This window comes from Mugil cephalus, chromosome 2 (genome assembly GCF_022458985.1).
Source record: "Mugil cephalus isolate CIBA_MC_2020 chromosome 2, CIBA_Mcephalus_1.1, whole genome shotgun sequence".
Lineage (NCBI taxonomy): Eukaryota > Metazoa > Chordata > Actinopteri > Mugiliformes > Mugilidae > Mugil > Mugil cephalus.
Genome location: NC_061771.1, coordinates 25,140,127 through 25,155,217, shown reverse-complemented (window position 1 = coordinate 25,155,217; position 15,091 = coordinate 25,140,127). Strand labels below are relative to the sequence as shown.

Below are 15,091 nucleotides of genomic sequence, written 5' to 3'. Positions count from 1 at the left end.
GCCCCCGGACTAAAATAAGTTTGACACCTCACTCTACGTAGTCACAGTCAACCACGTTTTACCTTCTGTCGCCTAAAATTAAGGCTGCAACATTCATTCTCTCTAATCGCTTGTCCTCTGGAGGGTCGCTAGTTAGCTTGATTGCTGAGGTTTCTCTTTATTGCAACACACACACCTCTATCTGATGGCCTACACTACAAGCCATGATGCAGTCAAAAAGAAGCAGAAACCCTGTTGGAAAACTCAGAAGTGGGTCTTGTCAAGAATCTTCCCACTAGTGCTGCTGCTTCTTCTGCTGGCACGACTTCTTTTAAATATTCATAGTTGCCATTTTTAAAAGTGGGGGGTAGGTCAAGAATGTGTGGCCAAGTGTGTTTGTACATACAAGGAATTTACCTTGCATGAAAATGGCAAATCATTTAGGTGCAGACTACAAGAGCTGTGATTGGTCCGCTTGGTATCGGAATGTTTCTGCTTTAGTATTTCTAGCTGCTTCTCCATTTGATTGTTTTGGATCAGTACAGAAGATGGAACACATCGAGGAAAGGTTAACTGAGGAGGTTCGGAGATAAAAACATTCGTACGACCGTTTCAGTCGCCGCAGTTGAAACCGAAGCGGGAAGTGGTGAGTGTATTGCATCGATATCCTGCAGAACTCTAAAAGAACCTGAGAAAGCCTGAGGTTGCATAAGCTCTGTCCTCCCCAGAGGCTCAAAGGAAAGATGAATGCACCTGCAACATCTGGGAAACACACGCACATATGTATATATAAATTCATTCTGGTTCTTCTGTAGTCTTCTCTAGTCTCTTTAGACTCCAACTCGGCCCTGCAGAAGCCTTTCAAATATCAAACTGTTCACAACTGTTTTTGTAGAGATGAACCCAAACAATGATTGGCTGCAAAGTTACAGAAATAAAGATTAAAAAGTATTTAAAGTCAAAGTAAAGACTTTATTGGTATGTTCTACCAGCTGACAACAGTTCAAGGAAAAAAAACAAAGATGGCATAAAAAGCTCCATTTTATATACAATTATCTTCGGTTTTTAGGTTCCTCAACCAAAACAAAAAAAAAACTGCGCCGCGTCTTTTGAACATAATCCAAGGATGAAACTCTAAAATAAAAACTAAAACCCAGTGAGATGGAATTACTCCATTTTCTCTTCTTGTGTGTGCTCCAGGTCGTGGGAGTAGCAGCACTTGTCTCCATGCTTACACGTTCCCTGAGGAAAAATAAAACAAAAGAAAGGAAAAAAATCAATCTTTAAACAGGAAGCGGTTAAAGTGTGATTTGGCGGCGGGTGATGAAAAGCGTTCAGCTCCTCTGGCTGGAAACCAAAGTAGCGAGTGGCCACCTGCCAGGAAGAGGCCTATGGAGAAGACTCACTCCCAGGCATGTGTCTAACTGCCGTGTGCCGACAAAAACTTTACGAGGATAATTAATATTTATTTAAGTGTCTTGCCTTTAATTTTGCGAGAGCCGGCATTGTTATAAGAAAAAGAACCTGCAGGAAACTCACTCAGCTGTAGTAAAGCGCTGGGAACTGAAACGGGAGCAGGATTCAAAATGCTAAGCTAACTGCTAACTGTCGCTCAGTCGGCAGATGGATTCAAACCATTCTTGCCGTCGTACCTTCATGTCAGTTTAGAAACACCACATTTCTAACTAGACTAATGAAAGTGTGACTTCATGCCAGGATGACAAGTTTAAATAAAACCATGTTTTGCTTTGGCCATTTGGAGGAATAACTACACAACAACTAGTGAAAACTGGTTGGTGGAGACCAAAAATGTGCCAAAAATGGAGACAAATGACAGCTTGTACAGGTTTATATTTGCAAATGGATTTTCTATCACAGAAAAAAAAGGTAATATTTTGATTTTATATTCATATGCACATTGCATGCTACTTTTAGCACTGTTTTGGTTTGCACTAGCCTGTTTTTGCTAGCTTGTCATAGAACAATACGGCTAAAAACAAAGAGATGGTAGCAGATTTCCAGAGGTCCAGGCCCCCCCTGCAGCCCGTAACGGGGAGCTGGGTCTACTCAGATTCAGCTAACAAGACTCCCAGGATGGGTAAATGCTACTACAAAGTCATGCACATTCAGGTTTGTTGGAAGGAAAAACAAACGGTTTAACTACTGCTGCAGCTGCAAGGGAAAGATCCACACCCGATACCACGTATTTCTCTCCATCGTCCTCTTAAATTGAGCAAACCGAATGGAAATACCAAAACACTGCTACGAGACAAACCAGGCCCGCGTCCTTTGACGCTTTTCCACCATCATGTCAATCGGCAAACCCCCCCTCGAAAGCGGATCTCCTACACCGGCAACGGTCTTCCTCCAAGAACGACGGCGAAGACTTCTGAATAACTCACAAATGATTAATGAATGTTTGTGTTGAGAAGCTTCCAGGGAGCAGAAAATTAATCATTTGAGGCATAAAACCACGGGCAAATTATTCATGCGTCTTCCGTTGCTGTTCTAGGAAAAGAAACGAGTGCGGTGGGTGTTTTCCAGGAAAGAGAGCACAACTGCTTGTCTTTTTTTTCCGTCTTTCAAGGAAATAACCTTTGTTTTAGAGAAACCATGAATTAACAAAGAGTTCCACCTACAGAAACACGCGACCTGCCCCGTTCCAATGATTAGAAGTTGCGGGAAGCATGACTAAAAGCTGATTAGTTTCCTCTGTTTTGGAGGCCTGTGTGACTGACCTGTTTGAACTTCTTGCAGGGGAAGTTCTTCAGCTGAGAAGAGTCTGTGATCTGGTGCTTCCTCTTGTTCTGGAACTTCTTCCTCTTGTCTTGCAGATTAGTTGCGATGCCGCCGCTGGAAGGGGGGGAGAGGTTGAAAAGTCAGCGACGGGGTGAAGGGATCCTCACGGTTTCCCCATTTTATATGGGGACCAAGTCAAATATTTGTTTTTATATAAAGAAATAGGTTTAAAATCTATCTAAGTTCAATGGACAGTTTATTGGGTAGGCCTCCTAGGGCAGAGGGCCACATCTCTCTTTAGAAACTGAAACAAACAGTCTTACGTTATTGTTCCCTTCCGTTTTAGTTTCTTTTTATAAACCAGAACGGGAAAACAAATTGAAAATTCGCTTTGTGTGCCGAGTCTCCATGGAAACGGCTATGAATAAAGCAATGAAGCAAATCTGAAGAAGATCCGTTTACTTTTCTGATTACAATCCTTGCATATCCCAGATGCCATGTATATGAGTGCAGTCTGGAGATGTTGCCACATTTTCTTTCAGTCCCATTTGGTCCTGGATTTAGCCAGAGGCTGCGGCTGCACCGCCCTGGTAGATTTGATAATGTCAGTATGGTCACACTGGGATTTGGGAATTCGTTATGGGGCGCGTTTCAACCGATACGAGGAAAAACGTGAAAAAGAAACAGCGGCGTCTAGTGTTTGGGTGGAGCCAGACTGGCGAGTATAAATGTCTCCCACTGGTGCAGGCTATGGGCGTAGGTTACTGCATCTAGGTTCTGTAACACTCTAAAAGTGTCCTCAGTCTGCCTGGTGTGTGTGTGTGTAGGTGTGTGCGTGGCAGGTTGTGTTACTCGCCTGGCTTTGGCTCGAGCTTTGGGTCCCCAGAAGGCCTGGGGATTCTCCTGGAAACGAGTCAGGTGACGTTTACGTGACTGAGGGTTGGCGTCCTCCCTCACAGTGAAACAGGCCTCGAGGCTACAAACACACACAATATCCAGAACAGGGATGTTAGGTCAGCATAAATTAGACTTGGTGTGTAATGAGTGTTTTACAGCGAACATTTTTTTTTTCCTGTTTAAGTGTCATAAGAAGCATTAAATGTGTATAATGTGGCTCGATTGGTCTGACCTGGGCTCGGTGGAGAGGATCTTAGACGCGGGACTCGTCGGAGACAATTTCTCCCTCTTCACTGGGTTTTCCTTCTCCTACAACGGATGAATCAAACAGAGGAAATCAGTTTGTCTTCATTTTTCTATTTAATTTAAATGTCTGGAGTCAAGCAAACCTTCAACTAACAACGCCAGCAGGTTCAGAATAGTTAAAAATAACTCTTTCATTTATTTATCGGTTGATTTTTGTTTTTTTTGGAATGACTACCCAGCATCGCATGATGTCCCAGATGGCCGCAGGAGGAGCGTCTGTCTTGACGGCGTTCTTACAGGCGTGCGAGAGGGAAACCTGGTGACCAGCATGAAGGAGAGCAGACCTACAGAGAAGGAAAAAAACAAAAACAAAACAAAAAAAAAAGAAAGAAAATGAGCTGATTCGGTCTGTGACAAATGTATAAAAATAACCTGGATGTGCTGTAGATGCTGTAAACCAGACCAACTTACAGATATTACTCCAAAGAAAAACTTCCAAGGAAGTTTAGGAACAGTTTTATAATGTTAATAAGGTATGTTGATGGGCTACTAGTCTTAAGGCGTTTAGTTAAATCGTTATATGATTACTTAAAATGCTTTACATTAAAGACCCGAGGATTAAACGAAAGACTAAAAGTTGCTGTGGATCCGTAAGCTTCACAGCCAAGGACTGTTTATCAGAGCAACCTCATTCTGAAGATTGAATATTTTGCAGTAGTTCATTATAAAGTGGTCAAATAGTAATAAATATGGCACAGTTTCTTTACATTCGTCATATAGATGGCCTGTCAGCTATAGAGACAGGAAGAGGCTTTTCAGCGGAGAGAGTCCGAGGCTGCAGCTGCATTAGCTTTGAGTTGGGTGAGAGGTTGGGTGAGAGACTGGAGGTGCATTTGCTCGAAGGAAACTAAATAATTGTGCTGCCATAAAATTCAGCAAGGGTAGTTTGTGTTGGAAACAACCGGGAGGAGTCGGTGTGTGATGTAACCCTCACCCTAACCCTAGCCTGGCGATCTAACCCTAATCCTCGGATGTAACCGCAGGCTTCCAATGTAACCTAACCCTAATCCTAAGAGTCAGATGTAACCCTAACCCAATCATGGTCCAAGATCCTGAAACTAAATTGGGAAAGACAACGTAGGCCGGCAGGTCATTGAATAATGTTGTCAAAAAAAGTATTGATTACAGCACAGTTGAACAAATCGGTTTCTCAAAACCAACAATTTGTATCATTTTTCGTTTTTGTGAGGCAACATTATTTTAGTCAAATTCTGTAGAAGCACTCATGGTTTTCAAATGCCTACCTCCTGGGAAGATTTGGAGATTAGGCAACAGCTGCTAACAGCTATAAACACTGACTGAATACAGTTTTTCGTTTTTTGTTTGTTTTTTGTTTTTTTCAGGCAGTTTTTCTCCTGGAGTTTTAAGTTAAGTCACATTTCTGATATTAGTCAGTGTGCACTTGTGTTTGCACGTGGCTGTACGTGTGCATACCTAAACTGGAGCAGGGGTGGAGTATTGGTGTGTATCGTGCTGCTCAGATTGTCCACGGTGTAATAAAGAGGCACGTCTTCCAACTCCTGGAACAAACAGCGACAACAGACGTGATGTAAGGAATCAGCAGAGAACAAAAACTGAAGCCGAGAAGACGATTATGATCACGGCCGTTTGTACGGGAGTGTACATTTCACGGAACATAAAGACACTTGAAGAAGGTAGCCACACCTACACAACAATACCAAAGTATGATATAATGGGAACATGAGCATGTACATCGATCGGGCATAACATTATGACCACCTGCAGAATATTGTGTAGGTGTTCCTTGTGCCTCTAAAACAGTTGTGACTCATCAGAGAATGGACATGGACCTTCTGAGGGTGTCCTGTGGTGTCTGGCAGCAGGATTCTGTTAGTGGGGGGCTTTGGGTCTTGAGGGGAGGGGTCTATGTGGATCATCCCACAAATGCTTGATCAGTTTAGGATCAAGTAAGTTTGGAGGCCAGGTCAACACCTTGTGCTGTTTTTTTGTGTTTTTTGAGCTGTTCCCAAACTGTTTTCGTTGGCTGCTCCTATCAAGGAGTGTCACAGTTATAGGGCGGGGTGTCTGGTCTGGTCTAGGTGGGTCCTACATGCCTAAGTAACATCCACATGAATGAATGCCATGTCCAAAAGGTTCCTAGCAGAAGACTGAATAGCCACAAGACTCCTGTCAGTGGTCATAATCTTGTGGCTGATAGTTGTGTGTATAAAAAGGTAAATGAATACCTCAGTCACCATGCTGAGCATTCCCTCAATCCGTTTGGACGTCCCAAATCTGGTGGGGTTTCCCGACACCGAAGACAAAACGTTCTGGACGAACTTCATGTCGTGGATCGGCTCGGCCCAGATGGGACCACCCAGCTAGAAAAAAGAAGATACGAGCTTCAGCTGGTGTATGTTTGCACTGTAATAGCTCAGAACTACTGGGACAAAAGATCCTTAAATATCATAAGCTTAAATAACTAAAAGCTGCATGAGTCACCTGATGTCTCTGTCCACAGTGCTCACACTCTGGTCCAACAGGGGGTCCGGTGGCAGCAGAATACTTCATACTGAAATCACAACAGATGAGACTTTACATTGAGCCAGAGGCACATCAGACATCACAACTAGGGACGGCTCCATACTGCTTTTTCACATCCGATACCGATACCGCAGCCTTGAGGATCGGCTGATACCGAACCGATACCGATCCGTTTGTTTTTGTCACTCTTAAAGTTGTTAATAATACGTGGACGTAATTTGCTTGATGCTGACATCTAAAAATTCTGGTCCCCAAAAGAAAGAAGGAAAATATGTGACCACAGCTGAAGTTATACTGTGACTTAATTAAAACTTAAAGCTCACAAGCTTTTAACAGCATTTGTAAACACTGCACCAGCTGCTCCATTCTAATGTTGGAAGTTAAATATATTTTAATTAAATTAAATAATTTCAGTGTATAAATAGAAGTCACATTATACCTCTATGACATTGCAAAGCTGCGATAAAAAAAAGCACCACAAACGCACCTCTGTCGCGTGCAGCTGCAGGAAGCATGTGACGTGTGTGGAATAATTGTGGAACGAGCGACTGACAACGTGGCAGAAAGCCAGGCTGAGCCTTTAGTTGAAAGAAAGGCAGGACAACTTCGGTCATTTGGAGACATTTTGGATTCAAATTGTCGGACGTGGAGCAGAAGGAGATTGTTTGCAAAGTTTGTTGCGCTGTCGTGTCTGCACCCCAACGCAACACGACAAATTTATTTAACCATTTAAAGTTCTGCCATAAAGTGATCTATGACAAAGTATTGAAGAAGCAAAAGACCCAAAAAAAGCGCCTCAACTTCAGCCACTGCAACACATTCCCAGGCTGTGACATTTATGCTATAAAAAGTTATATTTAAAGTTGAGTTTTGGTGGTTCGATAAATACTTTTTTGAAATCAATGAATAATCGTGTTTATTAATCGTGATTTCAATATCGATCAAATTAATCGTGATTATTATTTTTTCCATAATCGTCCATCCCTATGTAAAGTATTTCCACACGGCTGACGTGACTACAGCTCTGCAGGCTACAGCAGAAACAGCTGCAAATACTAAAGCAGAAACACGCTACTACCAAGCGGACCAATCACAGCTCTGTTAACGAGACGCAGTTTCTCTCTGGGGAGGTGCTGTATCAATTTAACACAGATTTAAGCAAGACGTGCATCATCATCATCATCAGAATATCCAGGTGGGGACAGTCTTACTGTTTTCCGTTGGCGGTTCTCCTGCCCATTCTCTGCAAGTGGAAAGACCCACATCCGACACAGTTGTAGACCAGAGCCTGTTTACTGCAACACAAGAAACCAAAAATAAAAAAAATAAGTTTAAGTTGCACTTTTCTATCTGTATGTATGGACCTTAAAGGCTACTTTTCCAACTTTTCCACTTAAAATGCAAGATGGTCATATATGGAAGCAACTGTGTATGTGTGTGTGAGCACCTGGCGGAGTTCTTGACCATTGCCTGTCCCGTGAAGACGCGCACGAAGACCCGAATGTAAAAGTCGACGCTGACGCAGAGCAGGGGCTGGATGTAGCGCTGGTACACGCCGGCCCGCTGGTCCAGACTGTGGAGGATGATACGAAGAGCCTGAAGACGGACAAACGGAGACGCGTTTATCTTGAGACGTCTCACACAAAGTCCTCATTGAAATACTTGGAAATTCTAAACTTGAACCCTAGAGTGTTAGTGTAGGACGTCAGAGTCAATGTTTTACTGTTGTGAAATGTTCAAATTTTCATGGAGAAAATCAAGATGAATGAATTTAACATATATGGTTCATTGCCCATAAGTGGTAAACAAATGTAAATGTGTATTTAGATCATTAGAACGAACGTAAGGCACTAGTCAACATTATCACATCAGACGACACTAGGACACTTCTTCTTCTTCTTGGTGGTAGCTAATAAATCAGTTATGCTCAGAGTTCATGCAGGTGGACCTGGTAGACCACATTAGAGCCTGATTTGATTTCCTTGATCTTCTTAGACTAACTGAGTGAAAACCACAAGCTTCTAAACCTCACTGAGAGGAACAGGGACGCAATTTAAAATGCGATGAAGTTACCAAATATACCAAGCAAGTTTCCGATGGGTTTTACCCACAGAGTTTCCCTATTTAAACCTCAACTTAACCTCTAGTCTCTCAGAACTGAAGAAGCTACTTGGATGAGTGGAGAAACGTCTTCAAGAAAGTCCAGCTGACTTTATTCAATGCCTTTTGGGTTACCAAATATGGTTCCTTGCCCCATAAAGGGTTAATGAGGAGGTCAGTATGTTGATTTATTATTATTATTATTTTTTATAAATGGTCCAAGAAGGACAGAAATCTCAATTTAATCTTCAGTTATGCCAAGAAACTGCAAACATATTCTTAGTTCGGGGGATTCAACCACAGACAAAAGTGGGTAAGAATCTACGCTACCGTCAGCCTGACTTTCATACTGTTTTTATTCACGTGATCACGCGCCTGTTCAAGTGCAGTTGTACGTGCGCGCTCGGTGCTCTCACCATCTCGTGGCAATATTTGGCTTTGATGGAGACGGAGCCGTATTTGCTGTAGCAGGTCTCTCCGTTGTTTCCTGCCAACACGGCCATGTCTGTACACGTTATACACAACAGACCTGAGAGAAACAGAAAGAGAGGAAGAGTCAGGGATGGTGACAGAAGAGAACTGCAGGAAATTTTGAGGACGGTGCAGTGACAGTAGTCTGCAGTCTGAGCAATGAAGCCCATGCGTTAAGTGCAGTTCATCAAGTGGCCACTTGAGGCTCCAAAAGGAAGCAAGTCCTCATAGACCCCCATGTTAAAAAGCGATTTACAGCATTATTAAACATGTTTACAGCCTGGTACAAAAAAGACTTTGGCTTCAATCATTTATTTCACTATTCATGACAACTGTATAATTAAGGGCGTTCCCACTTTGAGTGACAGGTGGTAGCCTGAGCTAAGCAGGCTCCGCCCACTCTGGGCTTCATTTTCGAGGTTCAGAATCCAATGGGTGATGTTCATAGTAAATACAGTCAATGGCTGCACATGATGGGTAAAGTTTTACATCTTAACAAAAATATAAATTTTAAAGCAGACAAGAAACATTCAACTGTTTAAACGCATGTCTTTAACTTTCATGAGTGTCATCCACAGGAAGAATCCACGGTTCCAGGACGTACAAGAAGAAGTTTATGATTTGAAAATGTTTCACTGATGGTTCAGATAATAACGGGCTGTTACTAGAGGTCACAAACATCAGACAAAGATGTTAGATGTGACCTCTGCTACAAACTGCTGGCATGAGGTTTACTGGCGTTAACTTGACAGGCTACCGTGTTTTACTTTGCTTCAAAGCCCCCCCACTAAAAACACCCTCAGAAGACCCATGCCCATTCTCTGATGAGTCACAACTGTTTTGGCGACACAAGGGAGACCTACACAATGATAGGAAGCTCTAAATAACATTCATACTGTACGAATGCCAGGTCCAAAAGTTTCCCAGCGGCACATTGAAGTGTCACACGATGGTAAATGTTTTTCACTTCCCCTCTCAGCGGTTTTAGACGAAATCAAACTAGTTTCATGCTATTTTTAAGGTTCCAGCTACTCTGAGGCCAAAATGAGATACAAAAAAGTGACCTAAAGATCCCGAACCACCAAGAAAAAAAAAAGAAATTACTCAAAGACAAATCCAGGTCATAATATACATGAATATATACATGAATGAAGTTAACTCTTAGCTCCTCGGGTACGTGCTCCACTTATTGCTTTGAGCTCTTCAAAGCTATGACATGTGACAGAAGAGGCGGAGGGATAAACCTGACACATTGAACCACCCACCTCCTTCACTGACAGCCTGCACGGCGGCATCCAGGAAAGAGGCGGGGCTACCGTAGGGATCCAGATCAATGACATCATAGCGCTCCTTCTTCCCTCGCATCTCGTACATCAGCATGCTGGGCACGAAAACAAAAGAAAGAAAAAAAACAAAGACAGAAAATGAAGAAAACATTTCACACATCCTAAGAGGAGAAACAAGTGAGAGGAACACGTCAAAGACAAAGGGCAGCCGTACCTGGCGTCCCTGCAGCTGGCCTGGACCAGGTGGCTGACTCCGTTGTACTGGGCGTTCCTGGCGATCAGAGCCGCCGCCTTGGTGGAGAAGTCGTTGGCGGTGACGCTCCGCAGGCCCGGGACTTCCAGGGCGAAACGCACCGAGCGCAAACCAGACGCTGCCAGGCCCTCCAGGACTCGAAGGCCAAGCTGGAAAGGGTGCGAGGGAAAGACTTAAAAGCTGCGGTGACAGATTTCGGCGAGTGGTTGGGGAGTTTCAAGAAGATATACATATATTAAGGAAATACTGTATCCATTCCAATTTGCTCATAGGACAGGCAGAGGTGTGGAGGATGCGGTGGTTACCTTCGTCCACTCACTTCAAGGCCATCTGGGTGGTGCTAAGACCTTTGCACGGCTGCTTTTTATTGACTTTTCCCTCAGTTTTTTTTTTTTTTTAATATAACAAAATATTTCAGCTGAGCGACTTGCTTGTATGGGAATCGATCATGGTCTTATCTGCTGGTTAACTGACTTTTTAAACTGACAGATGCCAAAGTTAAAGTGTTTTATCCAATGTTCTTTTATCCTATTATTCATTCATTGAGTCTGTTTTAACCTTTTCTTTTATCTGTTGGTTTGGGTCCCAGGAATCAGTTGGGACACATGGTAAGAATGTGCTGAAACACTTTTCTGGTCTTATTTTGGACAAACTTTCCTTGTTATTTGGAACCAGAGCCGTGAAGAAGACTCAGGCCATTTAAGATGACTGTACTCACCCTCTCATTGCAGAGTATGAGCTGCTCCCATCACCTCAAAGATATAAGATATGCTCTGCCGAGGTGCAGGACAGACAGACTTAAAAACTGACTTTTTTTTTTAATCTATTTATTTATTTTAGCCCCTTGAGGGCAATAAAGTTCACCTTGACCAACTACTATTTATTTATTTATATATATATTATTGTTTTTGCAAGATTGTAACATGTAGGCAACAACCATAGACAGCACAGAGATGGATGCAGAACTGCTCCTCAAAAGTGAAGTCACAGCAAGTAGAGCTCCCCCTGGTGGCTGGCTTCTATTTTATTTTTTGTTTTTGTCTTGTGATTGTTATGAGAGTTTTTTATGTGTAACTGAGCTACTGTGACCAAGTAATTTCCTTCTGTGGATTTTCTAAGACTGTGTGTTGAGAGGAGGGGCCTCTGTAGCTCATCCCACTGATACTTGATCAGTTGTTAAACTCACACTGTCATGTTAGGGAGTGTTTCTGCCATGGATGGTACGTGTCTAGATAATGTGAATCCATGTGAACACCAGGACCAGATTTCCCAGCAGGACATTGGATTTCAGCCGGATCATTGACATCATTCCCTTCACCCGTCATTGGTTTTAATGTTGTGGCTGATCAGTGCGACGTACCTCACACTTCTCCCCTATTTCTGCAGTTACAGGCGGCTCCTCCGCTCCGTTTTTCTCCTCCGCTTCGTTGGCGTCCTCCGACAGAGAGACAACCACCCGCTCTTTTTCACCCGGCACCACCACCTTCACCCCGCGCTGAGCCAGCTGATCTCTGGCAAACTCTGTGATCACAGCACATCTGGAAAGAGGGGAGAAAAAAGGACCGCTTGTTTCGAACGTAAACGTAAAACCCCGTAAAAACACACAGATGACAAGAGGTTAAAGTCAGCTGTAATTAAAAACCAATTCTCGTTTTTTTGTTGTTTCTTCTTTTGTCGACCGGGCTTAAAGCAAGACTGCGAAACTGCAACTGAGTGATGGAGCTGTGATAGTGCAATTCGGATCAGGAAGGGCTGGAGCAAGCAGAATAAAATATGGCTGCAGAATAAAAAAAAAAAAAAAATGCAGACAGGAAATCTTTACCTAAATTGAGGAGGTTAGATTTTCATTCGTGTGCACCATTCAGTGGTTTAGTTTGCAGAATACCTTAAAAACTGCTGAACAAACATTAACATTAAAGAAAGATCTGATTGCTTGCTGTTGGGTTTTTGCTTTTGTCCAGATGGCACCACCATGTGGCCGCTGGACAAACAGTTCTTTTGTGAGTCGCAGAAGCTCGGAGGATTCTGATCATTTCCTGCAAAGACTGAAGGAATCTGAGCTTAAGGAACTGAGCTTAAGGAACTCTGAATGCAGACAAACACTAAGCACGTTTAGATACATTCTCTTATTAACCAGTTTAGTATAAGTTTAAAATTTAAGTTCACATGTGACTAAACAAACCATTGCTCGTGTCTCAACATTAAGGAGATTTGCAAGTAAATATTTGAGCATGCAATTGTCACGTATGGTCATGCTGACAACCGTTCAGTACTTACGCCGTTTCTCGTATGACCTATGGCTAATTTAGACGATTAGATTCTATAAACATGGACGACGTAACAAAAGCAAAGCAAGTAGAGCTCCCCCTGGTGACTGGCTGCAGTATAGGTCATAAGCTCCACCTCTTCCATGTCAGTGGATGAGACTTGGGCTGAACTAAAACGCTAAAATACATGTCAAATATTTTTTTAAAAGGTTGGTTTCTGTCATTTTAGGTAGTTAATATAATGTTGATGCATGATAAAGTGTCAATGAACACCTTGAACGTATCTGAGGGACTGATATCTGTGGCGTTAAGTGATATTACGCCTTTCCTTCCATGCAGAGACGGTGTATTCAGGGTCTGTACTCACGTTAAATCTCTGTTAAACTCCTGGACCGGGTTGTAAAACACCTCATTGGCGTTGGGAAACAAGATGGCCGCCTTCCCCTCCTTCACCACCGTCTCTCCAGGGAGCAGCTCCGCAGAAGTCGTCTTCTCCTGGGCGCCGTTCCCATCGGCGGCCGCCGCGCTCACGTTGTCTGCAGCGGGTGGGGGTTGAGGGTCGGCGGTGGGGACCTCGGGGTCCATGGATCTCGGTTTCCTGCTTGTAACGGCAGCAGCACTGCCAAGGCGCCGCAGAAAGGTCTGAGGGGCACCAGAAGCGCTGAAAGGATGCAGATGGTGGGAACTGAAGATTGGGAAAAGGCGGGCTATCCGAACGAGCATAAGGTTACACCATCTGAAAAGATATGTCTTTAGAAAACACATCAAATGTATGTTTTACATCAAAGCTGTAAAACATACAAGTTTTAACTTTTCTACAATTCATGTTCTTTTTCAACACAGCTTGGTGGTGGGTGATGTCACAATGATGGTCAACTTCATTTGAAAAACGCCTTTACCAATTCATGAGCGCTCAAATTCCTCAGTGGTCTGTGAGTCAGCGAATCGCATTATATTTTTAATTTGAACACAGGACACAGTAAAACCTCCAGACCTGTAGCTTTATCTATGGTGGAGCAGATTTAACGCATTGATATGTCTCTCTCCCTCCAACAGTTATTGGCATGTCATGCCCCACAAAATTTAACACGACTCAAGGGCAACTATTTTATACGTTGGAGATATTAAATAAGAAATCAAAGACACTTTGACTTAAGAAACTGCTAAAAACAAAAGTATCACACATCAGAGCTGCTGGTTCATATTTGTCAGCCAACTCACGATCAATCGACAGCATTAAAGTTGTTTTAAATGCATCTTTGATTTAGTTTAAATAGACTTGTATAGACTTTAATGATCCACTAAGGAAACTGCTTGTCCACAGTGGCTCAGTTGTACATAAAAGAAACACTCTTAAAATCCACAAGTAAAAGGAAATATAAAATAAGATTAAAATAAAATATAAGTGATAAAATAGTGTAGGCAAAAAGAATGTACAGTTAGCATATGAACAAATGTGCAAGAAACTGAGACGGAAGAATATACAGTACAGTACGTACACAAGAATGACAGTCAGGTGCAGTTGTGTCCATTAAATGACTAAATTAGAGAAAGGGTGTTTGTAATGTTGGTTTAAATGGAGAAGACGAGAGCTTACTGCATTAATCCATCAAGACTATTAGCATGTTTGTTAGCATTCAAAAGGCTAAGTACCAAGTAGCGGTACGTATGTTTACCTTTGACAGCTTCTTTACGCGAGCTCGGCTTTTCTACTTAATCTGTAGCTTCATTGGAAAAGCAACGCGGGACTAATCTCTGGTGCCTGTTTGCCCTCCTGTTGCTGTCAGCTCCAGGGTTTTGCTCTCACGTTAGCACATGGAGGCGGCCATGTTTACAGCGGCTCTACGGAAGCCCGCTTGGTCAGAGGGTTAAAACACAAAAAAAGCGAAGTCAGCCCCGCCCCTCCGCTGGTGTCGTGTAATGTCAGGGAAACGGTGTAACGTAAGGACACGGAGGAGAGGAGGAGAGAAAAGGAGGGGAGGGGAGGGGAGGGGAGGGGAGAGGGGGTCGATCCGTCAGCCGCTGCACAAACTGCCCTACTTTCCCCGCAGTGAACATGTGAGGAGACTGGGAAACACAAACATCACTCTGCTCTCATGAATAATCTAATTTAATCTCATCGTGCCTGAAAGTAAGTGATGCATTCTGATGAAAAGGCTGAACATAGCCTATGGATTAACCACGGCAGCCCAGCCATGTGATGTGGTGAGATAGATGGATAAATAAATAAATATATATATATAAATAAATAAAGGCTGCCCAGAGAAACAAGGTCATTGCGGGTCACT

General features: G+C 43.0%; 1 protein-coding gene across 3 annotated transcripts; it reads right to left on the bottom strand.

Annotated features, from left to right (window-relative positions):
- Positions 1-930: 930 nt before the first annotated feature.
- Positions 931-14,661, bottom strand: trmt1 (tRNA methyltransferase 1). Of its 3 annotated transcripts, none has more exons than XM_047578652.1 (16): positions 14,480-14,661; positions 13,171-13,553; positions 11,897-12,074; positions 10,498-10,685; positions 10,263-10,378; positions 8,943-9,055; positions 7,874-8,022; positions 7,638-7,721; positions 6,385-6,454; positions 6,129-6,263; positions 5,356-5,441; positions 4,097-4,205; positions 3,848-3,924; positions 3,575-3,694; positions 2,718-2,832; positions 931-1,221 (listed from the first exon to the last, which is right to left on the bottom strand). In XM_047578652.1, exons 2-16 carry the CDS (start codon positions 13,524-13,526, stop codon positions 1,147-1,149), a joined length of 1,971 nt encoding a protein of 656 aa, XP_047434608.1. In that variant the 5' UTR covers positions 13,527-13,553; positions 14,480-14,661; the 3' UTR covers positions 931-1,146. The 3 variants fall into 3 exon arrangements, with proteins under 3 accessions (XP_047434608.1, XP_047434610.1, XP_047434611.1); XM_047578654.1 differs by having other exon boundaries at positions 13,171-13,539; XM_047578655.1 differs by having other exon boundaries at positions 13,171-13,464.
- Positions 14,662-15,091: the final 430 nt, after the last annotated feature.